The sequence below is a fragment of the Haemorhous mexicanus genome, chromosome 1, assembly GCF_027477595.1.
Source record: "Haemorhous mexicanus isolate bHaeMex1 chromosome 1, bHaeMex1.pri, whole genome shotgun sequence".
Classification (NCBI taxonomy): Eukaryota; Metazoa; Chordata; class Aves; order Passeriformes; family Fringillidae; genus Haemorhous; species Haemorhous mexicanus.
Genome location: NC_082341.1, coordinates 45,489,622 through 45,509,922, shown reverse-complemented (window position 1 = coordinate 45,509,922; position 20,301 = coordinate 45,489,622). Strand labels below are relative to the sequence as shown.

The window sequence follows — 20,301 nt, the reverse complement described above, 5'->3', positions numbered from 1 at the left end:
AACCTTTTTGATTTCTTACAGGTATGGGATAGTCAGGAAGCATTGATTTAAACAAGCTTTTTTTACACTGTGTTTTGAAGTAGGGAGATAAGGGGGCAGAAAGCATCACAGACAAAAAATAAGCTAAAAAATGTTCTTTAATCCAAGAAGAATATTTACCATGTAAGATCTAAGATGAATAGTCCAGCATTAAAAAGTGCCAAAAAATACCTGGTATGCTTCAGCAGCAGATGACACCACCTGTTCAACAGCACCATCAACAAAGACTCCCTTCTTGATGTGCTCTCTGAGAAAGAGTCCAGCTGAAGCAGAATCTAGCAAGTCAAATATCTGTTCATTGTAGATTTCAATAAATGAGCATTTGCAGAGAAAACTCTTTCCACTGCCAGCCTGAAAAACACAGTAATTTACACTATAAACAGATTGGTTTTATGAAGTCTGTCATTGTATGGCAGCAAGTCTCTTTTCACATGTACCTAAAGCTATTAGATTGCATATATATTCTGCACACTATACATTCCTGATGCCCAGGTGACAACCAACATCCAGAAACCTAGATGCGTTTTTAGACTCAAAATATGAGCACACTTGTGTCTGAAGAAACTGTACTATAATTTGGTAGAGTACTAGATGCAAGCATTTCTCATTAATACATTTGAGGCAATAATCTTGGAAACTTAATGGCTGCACACCCAGTTTACCAACCCTAGCTAATCTTTAGACATTACTTTACTGCAATAGTAATTACAAAATAAATGTACCTTTTCCTTTTCCCGCTCAATTAGAAAAAATAAGTATTCAAAGCTCCGTGGAATTACACCTCTCAGACTGTGAGTGAAGTTATCAGAATCAGATGGTCCTAAAGAGATTTTTTAATTAAAAAGATAATTAATTAGTAGTACTCAATAGTAGCGGCTGACATGAGGAATACATCTCAAGACAAAAAAAAAAAAAAGAAGAAACCACTGAAAGATTAATCTCCATGCACTTACCCATCATAGTAAAGGTTTTTCCTGACCCAGTCTGGCCACTAACAAAAAGAAAAAAAAAAGTGAGATTAAAGTTTATTCTGAATTTTTCATTCATCTTCGTCTTTTAAGGACAAATCAAAGTAAAACAAGCAAATAAAAATTTTTCTAAACTGAAGATAAGGATAGAGAAGCAAGCTGAGAAATCAGTCAGCTAAAAAGGTATAAAAATAGAATAGCAAATTTTACCAAGAAATCCCATTAGTTAAATCCCATTTTGTCTCCCTACCACCCACCATTTCCTTCCACATTTCTGCTGGAAAGAGAAGCTAGCATTAAAATGAAGGCTTTCAAATATATACATAAAACTAATTTTTGGGTATATCTGACTTAAAAGTATTTTTTTCTTTTAGAGTTTTTTTTCTAATTTAGTTATTAATCATGCTAGAGAAACTTCAGGGCAATTTAATTTCATTTTTCCACATTTGTATATTGTAACAAAGTGGACTTCATAGTTTTGCAAAAGCTGTGCCACACTAAAAACACCTCAGTAAGGTTTTGATTAGATTAGCCCTTTAAGTCAGCATTTTCTGACCCAAGTGGTTCCTCAGTTTTCAAAATGAAAAAAATATTAAGTTAATATAATGATATTCATACTACTAGTCCTGGATATATTTCTACCTTAAAAATATTCTAAAAGTTAAAATTATCATTTATGAGTTTTCCCACAGGCAGCCAAGAGTCACTGAAGAGTTGAGCTGACCAAATGTGAAGTTAAAAAAATTTTTCATTCTATTTTACTATGGACATACTGAAAACCACTAGCTTTCTCTTTAACAGTACAGTAACTTCTACAACCACTAGCTTTCTCTTCCCACTTTTTAAATAAACAATAGTAAAACTGAAATGAGTTTACATTGGCATTATCAGCCTTAAGTGTTAAAAGCATAACACCTACACACAGATTCCTCCAAAAGAGGGGCAATGAGCACCATCCAATACTGCAAGAACATTCCTTATTCTGTGCTGCTGTATGGAAGTAGTTTTAAAGTTTACTGTAACATCAGGCAGGCTCTGGCTCTTAAAACCCCAACTTCTTATTAGCAGGATCTCCTTAAACGTCACCATTGCTATGAAATAACTGTAACTGCTACAAAATCACTTACTATGCAAAGATGGTTCCATTGTAGCCATTCATACAAGATTCAACAATGTTTTTAGCCACACTTGAGAACACAGACTCCTGGGGACAAGGAAAAGAAAAAGGACTTGGCACCACCTATTTAAATATCTGTTATATCAGTGTTTCCTATGCCATAACTTTATAGTATATAATAGATGCATTCCTTAAGGTTAGACATGTATGATGAGTCCTGGAATTCTCACAGCAAAATGATACATTCTTAGTCTTTGTGACATAAATCACTCACTCTGAAAAAATTGTATTCCTTGACCCAAAGAGACATAATAAAATTCAGCATCATAGTAACAGTTTCCAAATACATAGTAATAATTTTGATCCAGTGGTTTTGATTATGTTATGCAGTTTATACCATTGGTAGGCCAGGTGCCTGTAACAGTTAAAAAATCTAGCTTTCAACATTTGCCACTGCACAGTAGCACATTCAACAAAGCTGCACAACTTAGTCTCATCTGTCCTCACATTTTTCTCTTAGATCTGCAAGAGCCTAGCTACAAATAATAGCCTAGAGCAGGAGAGGTTTTTGGGAAGTTTTGTTTAGTTTGTTGTTTTAACAGAATTTAAATGGAATTGTGAGTCCTAGCAGAATTAAAATTACATTCAGAACATCAATCACCATATTATAGAAATTAAATTGAAGTACTTTCTTTCTAGTATTACTTGTCACAGGTGAGCATTTAAAAGGCAAAAGCAGAAGGAAATATATTAAATAGAATAGAAACTCTGAAGTTCCTTAAATACAAATGTGCAAGACCTGGAGTTGAACTTGATGAGTCCCTTCCAACTCAGCATATTCTGTGATTCTGTGAAATCACTTCTTAATATCAGCTACAGACTGCCAGTTATTTTTATACATTTGTCTCAACAGGCAGATTTATTTTCTTTCTATGGTGTTACCATAATGTTTACAAACAAAACATTCTATTTTAATTCAAACTCCAATTAAAGAAATTAACAGCTAAAAAAAAAAAAATCACATGAAAACTGTTAGAGAGCAGAATTTAGTGCAGCATTTTACACTATAACAACGTTTTCCATTCTGACCACTGAAAAAAATTAGACTAATGCACTACATCTTTAGAAATGCTTAGCATAGTAGCTGCCAAAATTTGGGTGAAAATAGTAGTTGTGAGATTCTGGAAATGATTACCTGTGTTGTTTCCATATTTGCAACGTAATCAAAAGTGAAGATCTTAGGCTCAGGCTTTGAGTGCAGGCGGATGGTATTTGATGAAAGCACAGATAAACACAGGCCATGATCTCCATCCATTAATGCAGTGCTGTCTGAAGGGGGACGCACCCGTACAAAAACTTTGATAGCATCACCTTCAACACTAAATAAATGTTTATGCATTAGATTACTTCCAAATAGATCAGCAATCTGATAAAATCAAATTGCAACAATCAGATGAAGCATATGAAGCCTTACAAAGGTCTGTCCGAAAATCATGTTACTTGTAGACAAAATCAATAGAGGTAAAAATGTGGCTGCAAAGAACATGCAAGTCATTGCTGTGGCACCTACTTTAGCTCTAAAAGAATACGTTGCACAGTGAACATGAGATGCCCTTCTTAATCCTGGAAGCTTTATGGACCAATGGATCAGATAATGCTACGGTCCAGCAAAAAAGTTGTCAGCATTTTTCTTTGGTGCTCACAAGAAGGGGGAAAAGAATCAATTCTTGATCAACGAATGGAATAAAGCATAGCAAGTGTCTGCATCTAAAACATCCCTAACCAATTTCATCACATTTATCAGCTTTAAAAAGTAACTGTGCTTGACTCACATTAAGGCTCTGAAGAGTTCTGCCATAAATACCAATACACCCATAAAATAGTAAAGAATTAAATTCTTACATAAAGTGGTAGGAAACTTGGATTTACTTCATTATTTTCCAAAAATTTTAGCAGGAGGATTTTGAAACTGCTATTTTAACCTTTGTTAACGAGAGAGAAGAACAGTTTTAAGAGTGGGGAAGGGTCTTCATGAATGAAATGTGCAGTTGGGTAGTAGCAGAATAAAGGGCTGAGAACATAAGCAGCCACTGAGAAAAATCCAGTATAACATTTTCCCTAAGACACACCAAATTAATTTGCCAACTATGCTTTCATTATTCTGAGTCCTGGCACAGTTTACACTTTGAGGAGGGCTTTTTGGTTTTTGTTTTGGTTTAGGGCTTCCTCACAGGACTGAAGCTCCTAGCGGGATATTTTTTCATATAAACTCTAAAGTCCAGCTGCAGAATTAGCGGACAAATGAAAATTTATTGTATGGCAGCATTCCAAGAGGAACACAACATGTCGGCGTAGCAGTTTTATTATGAATACATTTTTTTAAAAGGATATTAGGAGAGAAAAGCTGCAATCTTAAGCAGGTAAAGATTGAAAGAAAAAACTTTAAATTATCCTACAAAGTTGTGCTAGGTTTTGGTTGCACTTTCTGTGCAATGTGATTAATAATATATGGGAACGGGCCAATATTATTTTACCTAGATGAGTTCAGCAAAGATATTGAAGAGTCACGCAGATCTCCTATAAAAGAGAGACACACAAAAATTAAAATAAAATTACTGCTCAAAACTCCTGACCTAAATAGAAAATACTGTAAGCAGTACAGAGGGAAATAAATGGAGAGCCTAATAAATACCTGTTTTGTGCATGAACAGAACTGCATGAAAATATTTGGTAATTATCTTCCTTTGTCAGAAAGATTTCATTTTGTTACAGAGGAAGTGAAACCTCCAGTCCTTTAATGTGAATGTGCACACACTTATCAATGTGCCATTTGTTTATTCTGGCAATAAGGAGGCTCAGGGAGACCTTATCACTCTACAACTGCCTGGAAGGAGGCTGGAGTCAGACTCTTCTCCCAGGTGACAGGACAAGAGGACACAGCCTCAAGCTGTGGCAGAGGAGATTCAGGTTGGACATCAGGAAGAATGTTTTCACTAAAAGGCTGATTAGACTTTGGAATGGGCTGCCCAGGGAGGTACTGGAGTCACCACGCCTGGAGGTGTCTGGAATGGCACTCAGTGCCATGGCCTGGTTGACTAGGTGCTGGTCAGTCATAGGTTGGACTCCATGATCTCAGAGGTCTTTTCCAAATTCACTGATTCTGTGAGTGAGGCTCATTTTGCACGGCTTCAGATTTCAAGGAGACAGAACATATTACCCCATAGGTAGATAAAGTGACTTATTTTTTACTTAATCTGACATCAAAGTCCATAATATAGTCAAAACATTAACTAATAAAACTAACAAAATTGTATTTAGAAAATAAGCAAAATAACAATGAAAGACAATGCCTCAAAATATTCCGATAATAAAGTATTTACAAAGTCTTTATAAGAACACTTTTTTTTTGTAAGAGGATCACTTTTAACAGCAGAATGAACAATGATGTGCAAAGATGCCTACCTTCTCTTTGACGTTCATACTACCTAAATATCCTGCTGCTGCACGAGCTTTCCGTGCCGTTTTGATTTACTCAACATCTGAGAAATATTTTAGCTCCTCATTAAGTAATTTATTCTTCATTTGCACAAGTTATCAAGGAAAGGAGTGCAGTTAAAAACTGAAATAATACAAAAAGGTACTTGCACAGCTCTGGGAATAGCCTGAAATTGTGTCAATTGTTTGGGCTGGATATTAGAAAAAGGCTCTTCACTCAGAGGGTGGCTGGGCACTGGAACAGGCATCCCCGGGAAGTGGTCACAGCACAAGCCTGACAGAGTTCAGGAAGTGTTTGGACAATGCTCCCGGGCACATGGTGTGATTGTTGGGGATGGTGCTGTGCAGGGCCGGGAGTTGGACCTGATGATGCTTGCGGGTTCCTTCCAACTCAGCATATTCTGTAATTCTGGGAAAGGGCCGACTCCCAGGTACCCCGACACCACCGGGGCAGCGCTCTGCCCGCGGGCAGCGCAGGACGGAACCCACCGGAGCATCTGCCCCGCTGGGGAACACCGAGCCCCTCCGCACCTGGCCCCGCTGGTTCTCCCACGCGGGTGATGCCCCACCAGGGCACGGGACAGCGCGGCTCGCCTGGGCACAGCCGTCCCTCAGACCCCCGGTCCCCCCCGCCCCAGCTCCCCGATCCGAAGGCACATCCCCAAGCCCCTCCCCGGCCGTTCCCCCTCACCTTTCTCGCCGGGAGCCATGGTCACTTCAAGCCCGGCGACTCCCGCCCGCCCGCCGCTCCAAAATGGCGACGCCTTCGAATTTGGCGCTCAGCGACGCGGCCCCGCCCCCTGCCCGAGGCCAGCGCGAGCGCCGTCATTTCTCCCGGCGCGCGCGTGCCCCGCCATTGGCTGGGCCCGCCGGAACGGAGAGCGCGGGGCGAGCCCCGCCCGGAAGCGCGCGTGGTGGCGGCCATGAGCAAGAGGAACCAGGTCTCCTACGTGCGGCCGGCCGAGCCCGCCTTCCTCAGCCGCTTCAAGCGGCGGGTCGGGTATCGGGAGGGCCCCACGGTGGACACCAAGGTAACGCCCTGGCTCGCGGGTGGGAGGGGGCAGCGCCCGCTTCCCGAGCCTTGATGCCCGTCCATCCCCGCCCGCTGCCTTCTCGCGTAGTGGGCTGTGCGGAAGCAGCATTTGTAATGCAAGGGGTTACTCGCTTCAAACTGACTGAAATCCTATGTGTAACTTGGTTTTGCTTCTGTGTTGGCGGATCAAGACAACAGCAAGGCTGCTGTGGCGGCCTTGCGGAGCATCGCTTCAGCCTCTCCGTGCCCGAGGGGGCTGTGGGGGCACGGGGCGAACAGCGGTGATGTCCGGGCTTGAACTGGACTTTGAAAAGCCCCGGGCGGAGTGGGAAAAACGTTCTAAAAGTACGGTTAAAAATTACTGTAAAGGAGTTAACATGAGTTCGAACTGATAAAGGAGAAATTTAGGTTCGATATATGGAAAAAAATTCTTAGCTGTGAGGGTGGTGAGACAGGTTCCCTAAGGACATTGGGGATGCCCCGTGTCTGGAACTGTTCAAAGCCAGGTTGGATGGGGCGCTGAGCAACCTGGCCGAGTGGGAGGTGCCCTTGTCCACGGCGAGGGGGTTGGAACTGGATGATCTTTAAGGTCCCTCCCAACCTAAAACATCTTGCTGTAGGTCCGTGGTCATGAGCTGTGTTGTGATGGCTGGAAAGGCAGGGGGTTAAAAGGCAGCCTTTTCTGAGGCACAGTTTTTTTCTGCTTCCAATGTGATTTTGCATGTGTTTCCCTCTAAAGAGGATTTTACAGGATACCTTAAGAAATGAACTTACTGTTTTATATATATATATATAAACACACGTGTATATATATATATATATATATATATACACACATATTCAGTAGATTACAGTAATCTGTCTGTACTTTTCCTTAGAAGATAAAGTTTTCAGGTCCTCTAATATTGCCAAACTTCAGGTTGCTGCACTGAGGTTTCCATGCCAGAAGGTTTATTTAAAAAGATTAAAAATTACCCAAATTGATTCTTCTGTCCCAGTGCACAAGTTTGAGAGAGCAGAAACAGGAGTATGATATTCCTTGTGTCAGTGCTGCTTACAGTGATTTGTTTAGCCAGGTTTAATAACCCAGCCACCATGGACCCACATTTCCCTTTGTGCTGCTTTGAGTACAGCATAGACGTTCAAGTTTGGATCCTTGCATTTAAAGCTTTTCTTAGTGTTGCGTAGCAGACAGTGCTGCACAGTCAAGATGGCGAGGGAAAAAAAATAATTTCTTGCTGTCCAAGTCTAATTGAAGAAGCCTATACTCCCATGCTAATGTTTTCAATGGTAGCCATGTCTCAGTGATAGAATTGGAGTGTCCTTTGGACAACGTGTGTTGGGAGGGCCTGGCACTGGCAGCTATGCCAAGTCTCCCCCATAACATTTCTGCAAAGGTGAAACCAAGGAGTACTGGCCCACAGCTGGAGTGATGATCAGAATGGCTTTTATTTCTCTCCTGGCCAGAGAGAGCAGCTTCCACTTGCTGAGGATGACAGTGACAATGGCAGTGACAAGGAAGATGAGCAGCCTCAAGTGGTGACACTGAAAAAAGGGGACTTGACTGCGGAAGAAGCGATGAAAATTAAACAGCAAATCAAAGAGGCCTTAAAGTCAAAAGAATCAGGTGAATTTCAAACTACTAATTTCTTGCTTTGTGTCGTCAAAGAGATAACCCACAAAAGCAGGTCTGATACTTGCTCAGCTTTCTACTGTTTAATACTACCTTTGATTAGTTCTGAATTTTTCACCTAAATAATTTGCACTTCTGGTTTCTAATCTCAAGTCATTAAGTACTTATTCAGGCTGTCTGGCTTTTTATAATGATGTAGTTCTGTGCTTCTTGATTTTGCACCGTCCTCCCTCTAAATACTCCCTTAAATTAATTTTTTTTGTAAATTAACTTTTTTGTTGTATTATTGCAGTGCACAGTCTTTTGACATCACCTGTGATCATTTTTTAAACTCACTGACTAGCTCAGCCAAATTTGACAGGAGTGGATGTTTGAAAGGTAATTGTATGAGTTCATGAAAGAGGGTGTCAGGGCAGAGGGATTCAGGTCTGTGCTTTGGTGGAAAGAATTGCAGATGTGTGGCTTGGGAACATGTTCACTTACCTGACTGGTCCATGTGAGTACTTGCTTAAAATCAACCCCAGCATGTGTTGTTCCAGAAAAAAAATGTTTCTCTGTGTCCTGGTTTAGGGCAAATTTGGGAGAAAACCTCCTAAAGGGCCCCTCCCCCCCAGTTGGTTTGGGAAAAATTTCCTTGGAGAGAAGTGGAAAAAAACCTGTTTATTTAACAGACAAAGCACTCCCCAGCACAAAAAATAAACAATACCAGATAACAAAACTCATTCACTGCTCTGAAGAGATGACAAACTCAGAAAGTCTCTCCGGGGCTGTTGTTATAATATCACAACAGTTCTGTTATTATTATAGTGCAAAGGCTCCATATTGCTAGAGTTTTCTTACCTCCTTGATGTTTCTTGTAGGCAGCTCCTCTAAGCACTGACTCTTCCTTCTTGCAGTAGCTAGCTGACTGCAGTGCCCCCTTAACCAACCAATCCACTCTTTCATAACACTGTTCTTATTGGCTACAGCTGAGGCCTGTTAGAGTCAGGCCTGTTCCTAATCTTTAATAATTGGCTCAGCTGCAACTCCTTAGGGGTAAGATTACTTTCTATACTACCTTTAATTTCTTATATTGTATCCCCCCTACACTGGGGTGGTTCCTCTGTTATCAGTCCCTCCAGCACTGGGAATGGCTGCTGGCCAGAGAAGGCCCCCAGTGGCCATAAAGTGCAAACTCTCAGTGCTCCCCAGGTCCCCAGTCCAGAGCAGGTTTGAACAGTTCCAAGAAAAGGGAAAGAAAAGACAGTTCAGGGAAAATTTCCCTGCCTCAGCTAGCTAAACTAACTAAAAAGCGAAGGAGGGCCCTGTTGTGCTCTGTCTGTGCCCAGAGGAAACAATCCAGTGCAGCATGTAGAGGAGGAGTGCAGTTTTTGATAACAAACTCCATGCTGCTTCTCCCCACCTTTGCTCTCAGAGCCAGTCTTGAAGGCACAGAATATAATATCCAGCATAAACAGAGCAGAGGACTGGGCATACAAACATCATAAAGTTACCCTAGGACACTCTGCCACAAAGAATTACACACAATGGAAAGATGGAAGTGGTGCAGGAGGGGCTGCTGCAGTTTTACAATAAGGATGAGAAACAACATCTGATGGACACAGTTATGTTAAGAATTTCTCTCAGTATTCATCATTTAGGTATGATTGACTTAAGTGCTCCAGAAGCTTCAATCATCACACAGGGTGTGATGCAATGTAGCTTTATCTTTTGCTGACAGAAGACTTGACAAATTGAATGTAGCTACTGTTGTCTCTAGTGGAAATGTCTTGACAATTAAGAATATAGGAACTGGAACCCCATAGGTATAAAATAGAAAGGTGACTCATAGAAACTGGACATCTTCTGTGGTTAGTCATTATGGCTATTTACAAAAGCTGCCAATTGAATTTAGAGCACACTGTGAGGCCTAGCACATGGCTGTCAATATGATATCCTTAGCGTTTCTCTTTGTCTGCCATTTGGATTTGAAAATTCAGGTTCATGCTGTCTCTGTGTAGATGTATATGTTAAAATTCAAATGGTATAAATGGAGAAGTCAGTAACAGAAGTGAGAGAAAATATGTTGAGAGTCTTATGTTTTTTGAAAAACAGATTGCTGAGAAATCTTAATTTTTAATAATGTAGGTTAGCTTGAAACTAAATAAACCACATCCTATTTTCTTCAGGTAGATATGTATTTGTTAGATCTAAGCAGGTGTATGACTTGAACTCCTCTGAGAATATGTGCTCAGCTTTGGGCTTACTTCCTGGTGTCTTGTTATTAAACTGTAATGCATATAGATGCTTGATTTCACAGTTTCTAAAGTCATCACAAAATTTCTTTTCACCCTCCTAGTATTGGGAGAAGTTTCAACTTATTGGAAAGAAATATCATGGTTCTTTCTGAGCATTGCCTTCCTTTTCATATAAGCAACTTGAACTTTGAGTGATCACAGTAGGAGGAAAAATGATTTTGTAAGGCTGGGCAAAAAGAAGTAGTTGTCCATGAGAATCTATTGAGGTGGAGTCCATGCTGTGAAAAAAGTCCAAAAGAGCTACCAAGCTGAATACACAGTGTGAAATGGAAGTGTATTTGAATAGAGTGACTGAACTTACTTGGTGGAAAAATACATTCCTAAGACATAATTGTATGTAGTGAGGATGGCAGTATTGAGTCCCTGTAGGACTTTGTCACCTCTGCTTATTACCCCTTCAGTCCTTCAGTAATAGCTTGCATTTGGAGGAAAAAATCCACAGAAGTAGGTAGCAAGAGTGTTGGGGACTGCTGCCCTCTGTTCTGCTTTGTGTTACTATTCATTCATCTGCCTTTGCAGTTCATATGAGGTCTTCATGTTCTTTTCCTTTTTATGGCTTATGGGAATAAATAGGGTAAGCACTACTGTGTTCCTCTGCTATGGAGAGAAGCCAGTGTGAAATTTCCAGTGAAGGGAGGTGAGTGTGACTATGCTACAACTTGCTGAAGGCTTTTTTGCATTTTGGGCCATTTTTGCACTGTCAGTCTGACCTCTAGATTTAAATTTTGATTTCTAATCTGAGACAGGTATTTAGACAGCTGTTTACTTCCAGTTTAATAAAGAGAGTTTTGAGTAACATGAGAATTTCTTTTATTTTTTTGGCTGTCAATTCTGAAAATGGGAAGTAAAACGAAAGTTTGGTGCTGCATGACTTGGTTGCATTTCATGTTGCTTTAATTTTAATCCCAGAGTTAAAAGTCAAATTAATTTAATAGCTACTAGACCTTATTATATAGTCCCAAATCAGATCATTAGTGAAATTACATGAAGCTAAAAAGGTAATAGGAAAGTAAATTTGCCAACTGAAAATCTTCCTTTCCAGCATGCATCAATGCTGAGGCACTTTGATTCTAAGAAATGTGCTGCTAACTGTCTGTTGTGGATACATACAGTTTTTCAGAACTTGGGAAGTACTCAGTTTTGAGGTTCTGCCATCTTTTCTCTTATATTGTAGTCATTGTCTTCATTTAAAGGACCTTATTTTCAGGTTTAGGATTGTGATATTATTCCAGAATTTTCCATAATCTCATTTACGTACTTTCTCCTTTGTTTTCTTCTATAGCCATTTTGACATGGCTACAGCTTTTGTTCATTTTGGTTTTGTTTATTTTTAATTTTAGACACCAGATGTTCCTATGACTTGATTTTCTTTTATAGATGAGTAACATTTTTGCATTAATTTGGTAAAACCAAATTAATTAACCATTTGATTAATGTCCTAGCTGCACTTAGTTGCTTCCTAAGGCAGAGCAAATCCTAGCTTTTCTGTTGGCTTTTGCAAGTAGAGTCACAGGGATCTTTTTTATTTAGGACCAAATCTTTCTTATATGAGAAAACACTCTTCTGTATTGAAATATTTTTCCCCATGGAGCAGAGACTCAAAGGCTTTTTAAAAAAGAAGTAGTTTGTGTATCAGCAGTGATTTTGCTTAATGTTTTATGCATCATTTTAAAAATTGTCACTGTTGGTTCAGAGACAAAGAAAAATAGTCTTATGAAAAATTAAATTTGCACAAAAGAAAATACGGGAATTACTGCAAGATAGTTTATCTCAGCATTCGTTACAGTCTATAAAATAGATTTTTTTTTCTACTGCTTTTCTACTTCATATGGCCTCTGAGACACTCTGACATATGCAGATGACCAAATTTGGCAAAAGGTATCCTTTCTTGTTCAAAGCCTTATAGTATTTTTCTTGTTTCATTCAATATGCTTGTTTCTGGGGAAGGACAGAGGCAAGGAGAATACAGTCCTTGCTGTTTTGGCCCTTGGAGCCCTTTCTGAATAAGCACAGGCTCTTCTGATTCAAGCAGCTGATGTATCAGATACATCTCACAGAGGTAATGCTGCTCTGTGAAATATGAAATATTTCACATATATGTGAAATAGCAGGAACCTAAATCAAAGCTAACTTTGCAGTATTTAAGTAAGGAAAACTTTCCCAAGTGTTCTCATAAACAGTTGACACTGAGTATGGAAAAAGAGTGACCTTCTTATCTTCACACACCAGTGTGCTCAATTCCTGGAGTAAATGCTTCCGAAGGCATGGCTAGAGAATGGATGGCCAGAAAGCATTGGAAGGAGCATCTGAAATGGCTGACCTGAACTTCTAACCTCAGAAACCATTAAGAAATTTGCCAGGTTATTGTAATTTTTTTTCCTAACCTCCTATCTTTGAATAGACCTATATGGGTTCCACTGTTCCTCCTGTTGTTCCTGACAGTTTAGTGGCACTTGTGTTTCCTGTTGTTGCCTCAGTGATGTATGTGGACAGAAACTTCTGAAAAGTGGTGCTGCTAACTACACAAATGACTACTAAACAAAAAACCCTCAAACTGAAGAGCAGTAGTTCATTTTCAGGCTCTCATTTCTACTTTTATTTATTTTCTACCTTGAAATAATTAGAAAAGAAGAAATTTGTGATTTTGTGGTTTCTTAAATTGATATCATTTGTGAAGTAAGTTTTCAGCTCAGCATCTGACTGTGCTCATGTTGGTCAGCCGGTGGTTTGTGATCCAGGTAAAAAGCAGCAATGGCTAAGAATAGTGGGAATTTGAACTGCTAGTGTAGTTTTTGACTCATTTTTGAAAAGTGGATTTCATTATTTCTCCTGTAGTGCTTTTATGTATTTTACTTCATGTATTTCAGTGTGCTTGCCAGAAATCCCGCTTTCCATAATTCATAATACTATTAGAGTCTTTTATTGGGAATCTGTTTTAAAAACTACCAACACTGAGATTGTTTCTTCAGGTTTTTTTTTTTTCATTGCTTAATACAAGTCAGTTTTTTGTAGGTCTTTGATGCAAACAAGAAAGATAGCTGATACAGAAGAACCTGGTGAAATTAAAAAGGATAAAGTGAAGTCATTTTACCAGCTGAAAAAGACAATCTTAACACATGAACACAAATTCCTTGAACTGCCTCATCAAATTTTTTCAAAAAGCATAGTCTGTCCTCACTCTCTCCACATTTAGGCTAGGCCTACTGTGTTTCCTTATCTGCTTCATTCTTTGTCAAGCACTGCCAACACACACTGCTCTCTGAAGCTGGCCTGGGCTTCCTGGTGAAAGGAATGTCCTTGAGCATATCATGAAATTTTGACAGTGTTTAACCAGGCCAAGAGCTAAAATAATTTCCTTTGATACAGAATGACCTGTGAATAGTATTGTAGCCCTGGAGGTCAGAGCTGAGCTAGTTGCCATTTTGGTGGAGTTTTTGAGTTTTGCTGTTTGTGCCCTTAGCTTATTACATGTTTAAATTCATAATGCAAAGATACTTATCAGTTTCTCCATCTGGTTGGCAAAATGAAATTTTTTTGTGCAGTTCACAATGTGGGTAGCAGACCAGTTGTGAGTAAATTTAAAATTTCTGTCCTCTCTTTTTCCATCAATTACAACTATGTAGCTATTTATGTTTTCATGTATGGATATGCTTTGAACTATATTTTTAGGGGTTAGGTTTTTAAATTTACCACTCTAAGAAAATGTAGTAATCCATTTGTTAAAGAGTATCCAATGGGGGTTTGATTTTTTGCTCCGCCTGCTTATCCAGTAGCTGGTTGTGCCATTTCCACAGCAGTATGGGTATATATACATCACATATGGGTATATATACATCACATAGACAGTTGTGTCTGCACATAAGGGACGTTCTCCTTATAAATATTTTTATATTTTCAGAATTTGGCTTAGATTGTGCCTCAGATCTTGTTTAAATTGAAAGGTCTCTATTTCCAAATAAACATTGTAGTTATGCAACAATTAGTACGGGGAATCATTTGCTGTTAAACTTCTTAGCCCAAAAATGGAGACCCAGCTTCTGAGAAAAAGGATGCATAGTGTATTCTGATTCATTAGGTGTGATATGCTTTCAGGAGTTCTATTTCCTGCCCAGAATTTACTGTAGGCACTTCTTAAACTTCTGTATCACATGTACAGCATCTGAACACTTAAGCTCTCTGTGCAGAGTTCACAATGGATCCATTGAGAACTATGCTTTTCATATCTACAGTTTATTATTGCTGCTAATTCCTTGTAGCTGTAATGCTTTTCTAATGTGCCAAGAATGAAGTATTTTTTCCCTAAACCTGGTTAGTTATTTTCTGCATAGTAGTATTTTCTCATAAACTAGTGTATAATCATAGAATCAAGGAAATGTTTGGTTTGGAAAAGACCTCTAGGATCCATGGAGCCCCACTTACTAACCTTGCACTACTTTGTTACCGATAAACCGTGTCCTCAGGTGCCATGAATTCTTTGAACACTGCAAGGGATAGTGATTCTACTACTTGCCTGGACAACTTGTTCTAGTGCCTGACCACTCTCACAATGAAGAAATTTTTCTTGGTATGACAGTGAAGAAATTTTTCTTGGTATGCAATCTAAACTTCCCCATGTGGCCATTTCTTGTCCTATTCCTTGTTACTTGGGAGAAGAGACTGATGCCTACCTCACTACAGCCTCCTTTCAGGCAGTTGCAGAGAGAGATGAGGTCTCCCTGGAGCTCATTTTCTCCAGGCTGGACAACCCCAGGACCCTCAGGAGTTGTGCTCCAGCTCATCACCATATGCCCCTTTTGGAAGTATGCATTCTGTAGAAGCCATTGACAGAATTGGTGCCTAGTTTTTCAAGCTGGGTTTCTTCTTTAAGAGGATCTCTGAAACTTAAGGCATTCTAAGTTGATGTCTTCATTTGTACCACACAACCCTTAAGATACCAGATTTATTGGTTGTACTGTTTTGAGAATGCACTGAAGAGAGTTTCAGCCAGTGCTGTGTAGATAACACTGAAATGTTAATTCTTCTGCCGTACTGCTGATATACCGAGAAAAGAATTTGTGCTAAAGAGAAAAGTTATTTATTGGTTTTAATTAAGTAGCACATAATCTTGTCAAACACTTTTCTGTTGAATAATGAATTTCACTAAAGTAATTTAGGAAAAATATCTTGCACAGAACCCATGGCTCCTTAACATTCTGTCACATATACATTATAAAAATTGGAAACTACTGCAGCATGAACCTTTGTGTCTGATTCACGACTTTACATTACACTTTATCTTCCAGAAATACTGCCCTGATGCTGTTACTTACGCAGTAGCTTTCCCACTCTGCCTGATAATCATGGAAGGGACTTCTCCTGTTTTCAGGATTGTTGTCTGCTCCTCTGCATGCACTAGAGCAAAATTAATCAGTTGGAATAGTTGGGTGATTTTGCAGATACAAAGAAAACCTGAAACTTTCATCCATGACGATAATAAAGGGGACGTTTATTACCATGTGATCTTTTCAGCTGTCTCAGCAAGACAGAATATATTAGGGAAAAAAGTTTTTCTTGTATATGTGCCATTTTGTTATTTAAAGATAAGTAATTCTGAAATAACTCTGAAATAAGTGCATTTGTTGTCATGAATTTTACAAATCATGAAGAAGAGTGAAAGGATCCTATGAAGTTGTCCTCTCCATTTTGGTAAGTGGATGTGAATGGAATGTGAGGGAAAAGCTCTACTGCTCACAGTTTCTTCTAAGTTAGAGTTCTGGTTAGTGAAACCCTATTTCCAATAGGAACTGCAGGAGGATTGTCTTCAAGGGCTGGCTGACATGAAGCAGGTATGTGTACATGAAGGACATTGATTGATACAGAGTTTATGGCCAAAAAGTGCATTTTCGTGATTGTTGTATTCTCTCAGAGGCCTTACTGATTTTGGTTCAAGGTCTGTTTGTGTTTGTGAACAAATGCAGATGAGTTCTGACTTTACTCTCTTTATTACAGATGATGAACCAGAACCTGCTGATGGAAAAATTGTGTTCAGGAAACCAGCCAAACGTTCATCAGAGAAGTGTTTGGACTTCAATGTAAGTTCAAGTAAGAAGATGAAAGAAGCAAAGAAAACTAAGAAGGAAGCAACTACTTCTCAGAGTACAGCTAAGCAAGTAAAAAACAGCAGTCTTCTCTCATTTGATGATGAGGAAAATGATGATTAGGGGTTGTATTTTTTATGCTTAACTTGCTTGTCTAGAAACCTGGGTAACACTGAGGGCTTTTGTAGGAATTGAAGCATGGTGTCTGAGTCTTCTATTACTTTGTTATAGTCCAACTAGAGAAATAATGTATAAAATTAGCATGAGCTAGGTCTTTGCAGTTAGTTGGAACTGTATGTCATGTCTTAATTTTAAAAGAGAATGTAACCATGTATGTAAAAGCTATTTGAGGTCACAAATGAGTAGCAAATTATACCTGTATATATTCAGCTTACAAATTTTCAATCAATTTTAAAATGCCCTCCATTACTAAAATGTATTTCCTCTACATTGAATAGCCTTAGTTGACAATTGTCAACAATTGTGGTTTTTTCCTGTTATTATTGACATTCAAAAGAGAGACACTTCATTGCTGTGAAACACATACTGAAGTTTTCTGTCTCACAGCTTAACAAAAGTTTGCATAACCTTTGCATTTGTGATTTGCAAGATTAGCTCTTGCAAAGCCTTGCTGTAAATGAGGCTGCATTTGCTAAATTTATGTAGTCTTGATCCTGTCTTTGGTGAATGCAGTCTAAGAAACATCAAATTAATTTGAATTGGTTGTAATATCGAGGTATAAAGATTTTGATTCTAGTTGATGATATCAACTAATGCAAAAGAAGCCTAAAGCATTGAAGATTGTGCACTTTGGTTTTGACACTGATGGGCTCAGTGGTTTGATGGTGTTTTGGGGTTTTTTTAAAAGTATATTTGTTCCAGTTAACTACTTAAGTGTTCATAATTATTTGGGATCTCAGCTTGTTTAAAAAACTGTATTTCATCTTTAAGCTGTAAATTTAAGTATTAATTTAGTATTCTTCAAGTAGGGGGGGAAGTTGTAAACAGGGAATTTTTAGCCAAGAAACACTACAGCTGTGTGTGTCTTGGTTTAAGACAGTTTCCGGGGCAGACACTCCAAAATGAGTTACTGCCCCTTTTAGTTTTAACTGCTTCCCTTTCACCGGTGAGCAGAGATGAAAGCAAGAACATATAAATGAAAAAACAAAAGTTACTAAAAAATGAAACAGCAACAGGCAGGATAACAGTAATCATCACTAGATACAAAGGTGCTGAATCCCATGGACTGCTTGGAAACAAAGAAGACAAGATGGCAGAGAAACCCCTCCCCAAAAATGTTGGTCTCCATAGAAGACCACATGGTTCAGGGGACAAAGACAAGCTGGTGGAGAAGCCCCTTCTCCTAACCATGTGTTGGAGAGAGAACAAAGGGAAAAAAACCCACCACAGCATCTGAAACTCTGTGATTATGAAAGTCTCTCTTCTCCAAACAACAACCAATGAGGAACAAGGACAAAGCTAAAAGAAACTTGGACTCTAAAAGCAGTCAAATGCTGCTGATCCATTTGCTCCACATCACCATCACTGGACAGGGTCTCTCTCCAGGCAGCAGCAGTAGCTCCATCAACAGTGGCAGCTGGAACTGGTCAGTGACTGGAACTCATGGGGGGACTTGGCCTCCTGCTCAGCAGAAAATGACAGGCAGATGCCTGGGGCAGCCTGGGCTCCACGCCCTCCCCGCTGCAGCTGAGCGCTGCTGGGGCGGGGCTGGAGTGACCGTATGAAGCAGGGGCTGTTCCGTTTTCCCACTGTGGTGCCATGGCTGGCCATCCCGGGTGACAGCAACGAAAAAGGAAGGAAAAAAGGTCAGAAGAGAAAGTCTTCCCTGGCCCAGAGACCAAAACAAAAGGGAGCTTCTGCCTTGTGCTGCCTCAGCTTCTCATTAGTTTGCGGGAACGAAAGAGAGGCCTTTGTGAGTGTTGTCTCATTTTAAAGGGATCCTGCCATCTTCTGCCTCCCTGAACTTGGGGCAAGGTCCTCTGGTTCTGCTTCTGACCACCAGGTCTTAAAGAGAGAGTAGCAATCTTGGGCAGATGGGCATAGAAAGAAAGTGTCCATTTCAGCATCTTTTCTGTAGCAGGACAGAAACAACACTGAGAACTGATGGGATTTTAGAGAACAAGGTGGTAGGAATGTCACTTGTGACTTTATTTTGTGAAATTATTTGGATGTATGGTGTGTTCTGTAACCATATAAAACCAGTTCTGCTTGTGACAGGACATTTGAAATTATTTGGCCTGTAAAGCTTCATCGAGGAGCAAATTTCAAGTTGCTGTGTGAAACAGCTGGTTTTAGTTTCATCTGGTAGTAAACAATAATTTATGTTTTCTTTTTAGTGGTCCAAAGAGATTTTAATAAAAATTTCAATACATGAAATGAGATTTTTTTTTGCCTCCTGATACTGGAGCCTCCTGTACCTGCTGCCTGTCTCCTTACACACCAGCTTCCTGCAGCATAACATCAGATACAAGTCTACACACTGTTTTGCACTGCTTGTGTGAGTACATGTTACCCTGATTTTGAAAATTAATAGATCTGTTGTCCTTTCAGAAAATTGAAACCAGACCTATAAATGGATATTAAAGTCTTGTTACACTGGTTTCATATTAGAATTGTGAGAAAGGTGTTGGGTGACAACCTGATTTTTCCCATGAGGACGTGCTACATAAATACATAATTTGTCTGTATTCTCTATGTTTAAAAGAAGAAGAAATTTAAAAAGTACAGAAAAGTACAGAACCAAAGGTTCCCAGGAATTAGTATTTCCACTTATTTTGCATACTGAAAATTTGTTTAAATCTATTAAAAATATATACCAATACATACATACACACCCATGAGTAATCTTGTAGCATTCCAGAGTACAAAAGGAATATTTGGGCATACGTCAACAATGGAGTAAAAACTCTGACTTGCTGAGACTCATCTGAAAGAATGAATTAACCATTGGCTGCTTACTTAAACTTTTCTGGTTCTGTTTGTCAGTACAGAAATATGTTTGCATACATTTTCCTTGCACAACCTGGAAGCTCATAACTTGAGCTGTGAAGCAGTTTAGGAGACGTGGCTATTGAGATAAATGCTTGCCAAGGACCAGAGGGCATTTGGTTTTACCTTAAAATTAGAAAATCCCTCACAAATATGCAGTTGATCTGGCCTGTTCAAAGTAAGATTGAGATCTTGTTTGATTCTGGATAGTAATTGCATTTAAACAAAATTTTTAGTGAAAGACTTGGGAGACTGAAGTGCAGTAGAGAGTTACCTTAAAGTATTGAGTGCAGTACTTTTACTTATTGAGTGTGGTACTTTTGGTTAATCATGCTTCTTGCTCTACAACCTCATGACAGATATCTGGAATGCAAATAAATGGATTGAGTTTACTTGGAAATAATAAATTAAAAGGTATGTTGTTGTTTGGGCAACACAGCGGGGGACAGAAAGGTTGATATAGAAACCCAGTTTCTTTCCTTTATTCCGACTGATGTGTAGTGCTCTAACCAGGAGGAGACCTTTGTATTCATTGTATTTCACTCCCAGTTCACCCAGCAATAACTAATTGAATAGATTTATTAAGAGGTGTGAGTGATGCACAAAAGCATTTTAATCAGGTAGTCATGTGAA

The 20,301-nt window shown here is 39.2% G+C and overlaps 2 protein-coding genes across 3 annotated transcripts in view; one reads left to right on the top strand and one right to left on the bottom strand.

The window, feature by feature from the left end:
- Positions 1-6,418, bottom strand: part of KIF15 (kinesin family member 15) — a 33,876-nt gene extending 27,458 nt beyond the window's left edge. For both annotated transcript variants that reach the window (XM_059848163.1, XM_059848170.1), the window contains exons 1-7: positions 6,311-6,418; positions 4,659-4,701; positions 3,320-3,503; positions 2,135-2,211; positions 993-1,030; positions 762-859; positions 211-390 (exon numbers count right to left, since the gene is read on the bottom strand). In XM_059848163.1, the coding sequence (XP_059704146.1) occupies positions 211-390; positions 762-859; positions 993-1,030; positions 2,135-2,211; positions 3,320-3,503; positions 4,659-4,701; positions 6,311-6,329 (639 nt within the window). In that variant the 5' untranslated portion in view covers positions 6,330-6,418. The remainder of the gene's footprint in view (positions 1-210; positions 391-761; positions 860-992; positions 1,031-2,134; positions 2,212-3,319; positions 3,504-4,658; positions 4,702-6,310) is intronic.
- Positions 6,419-6,491: 73 nt separating this feature from the next.
- Positions 6,492-19,056, top strand: KIAA1143 (KIAA1143 ortholog). The gene is made up of 3 exons (XM_059848154.1): positions 6,492-6,650; positions 8,120-8,279; positions 16,571-19,056. The coding sequence occupies exons 1-3, from the start codon at positions 6,543-6,545 to the stop codon at positions 16,780-16,782; spliced, it is 480 nt and encodes a 159-aa protein (XP_059704137.1). The 5' UTR covers positions 6,492-6,542; the 3' UTR covers positions 16,783-19,056.
- Positions 19,057-20,301: the final 1,245 nt, after the last annotated feature.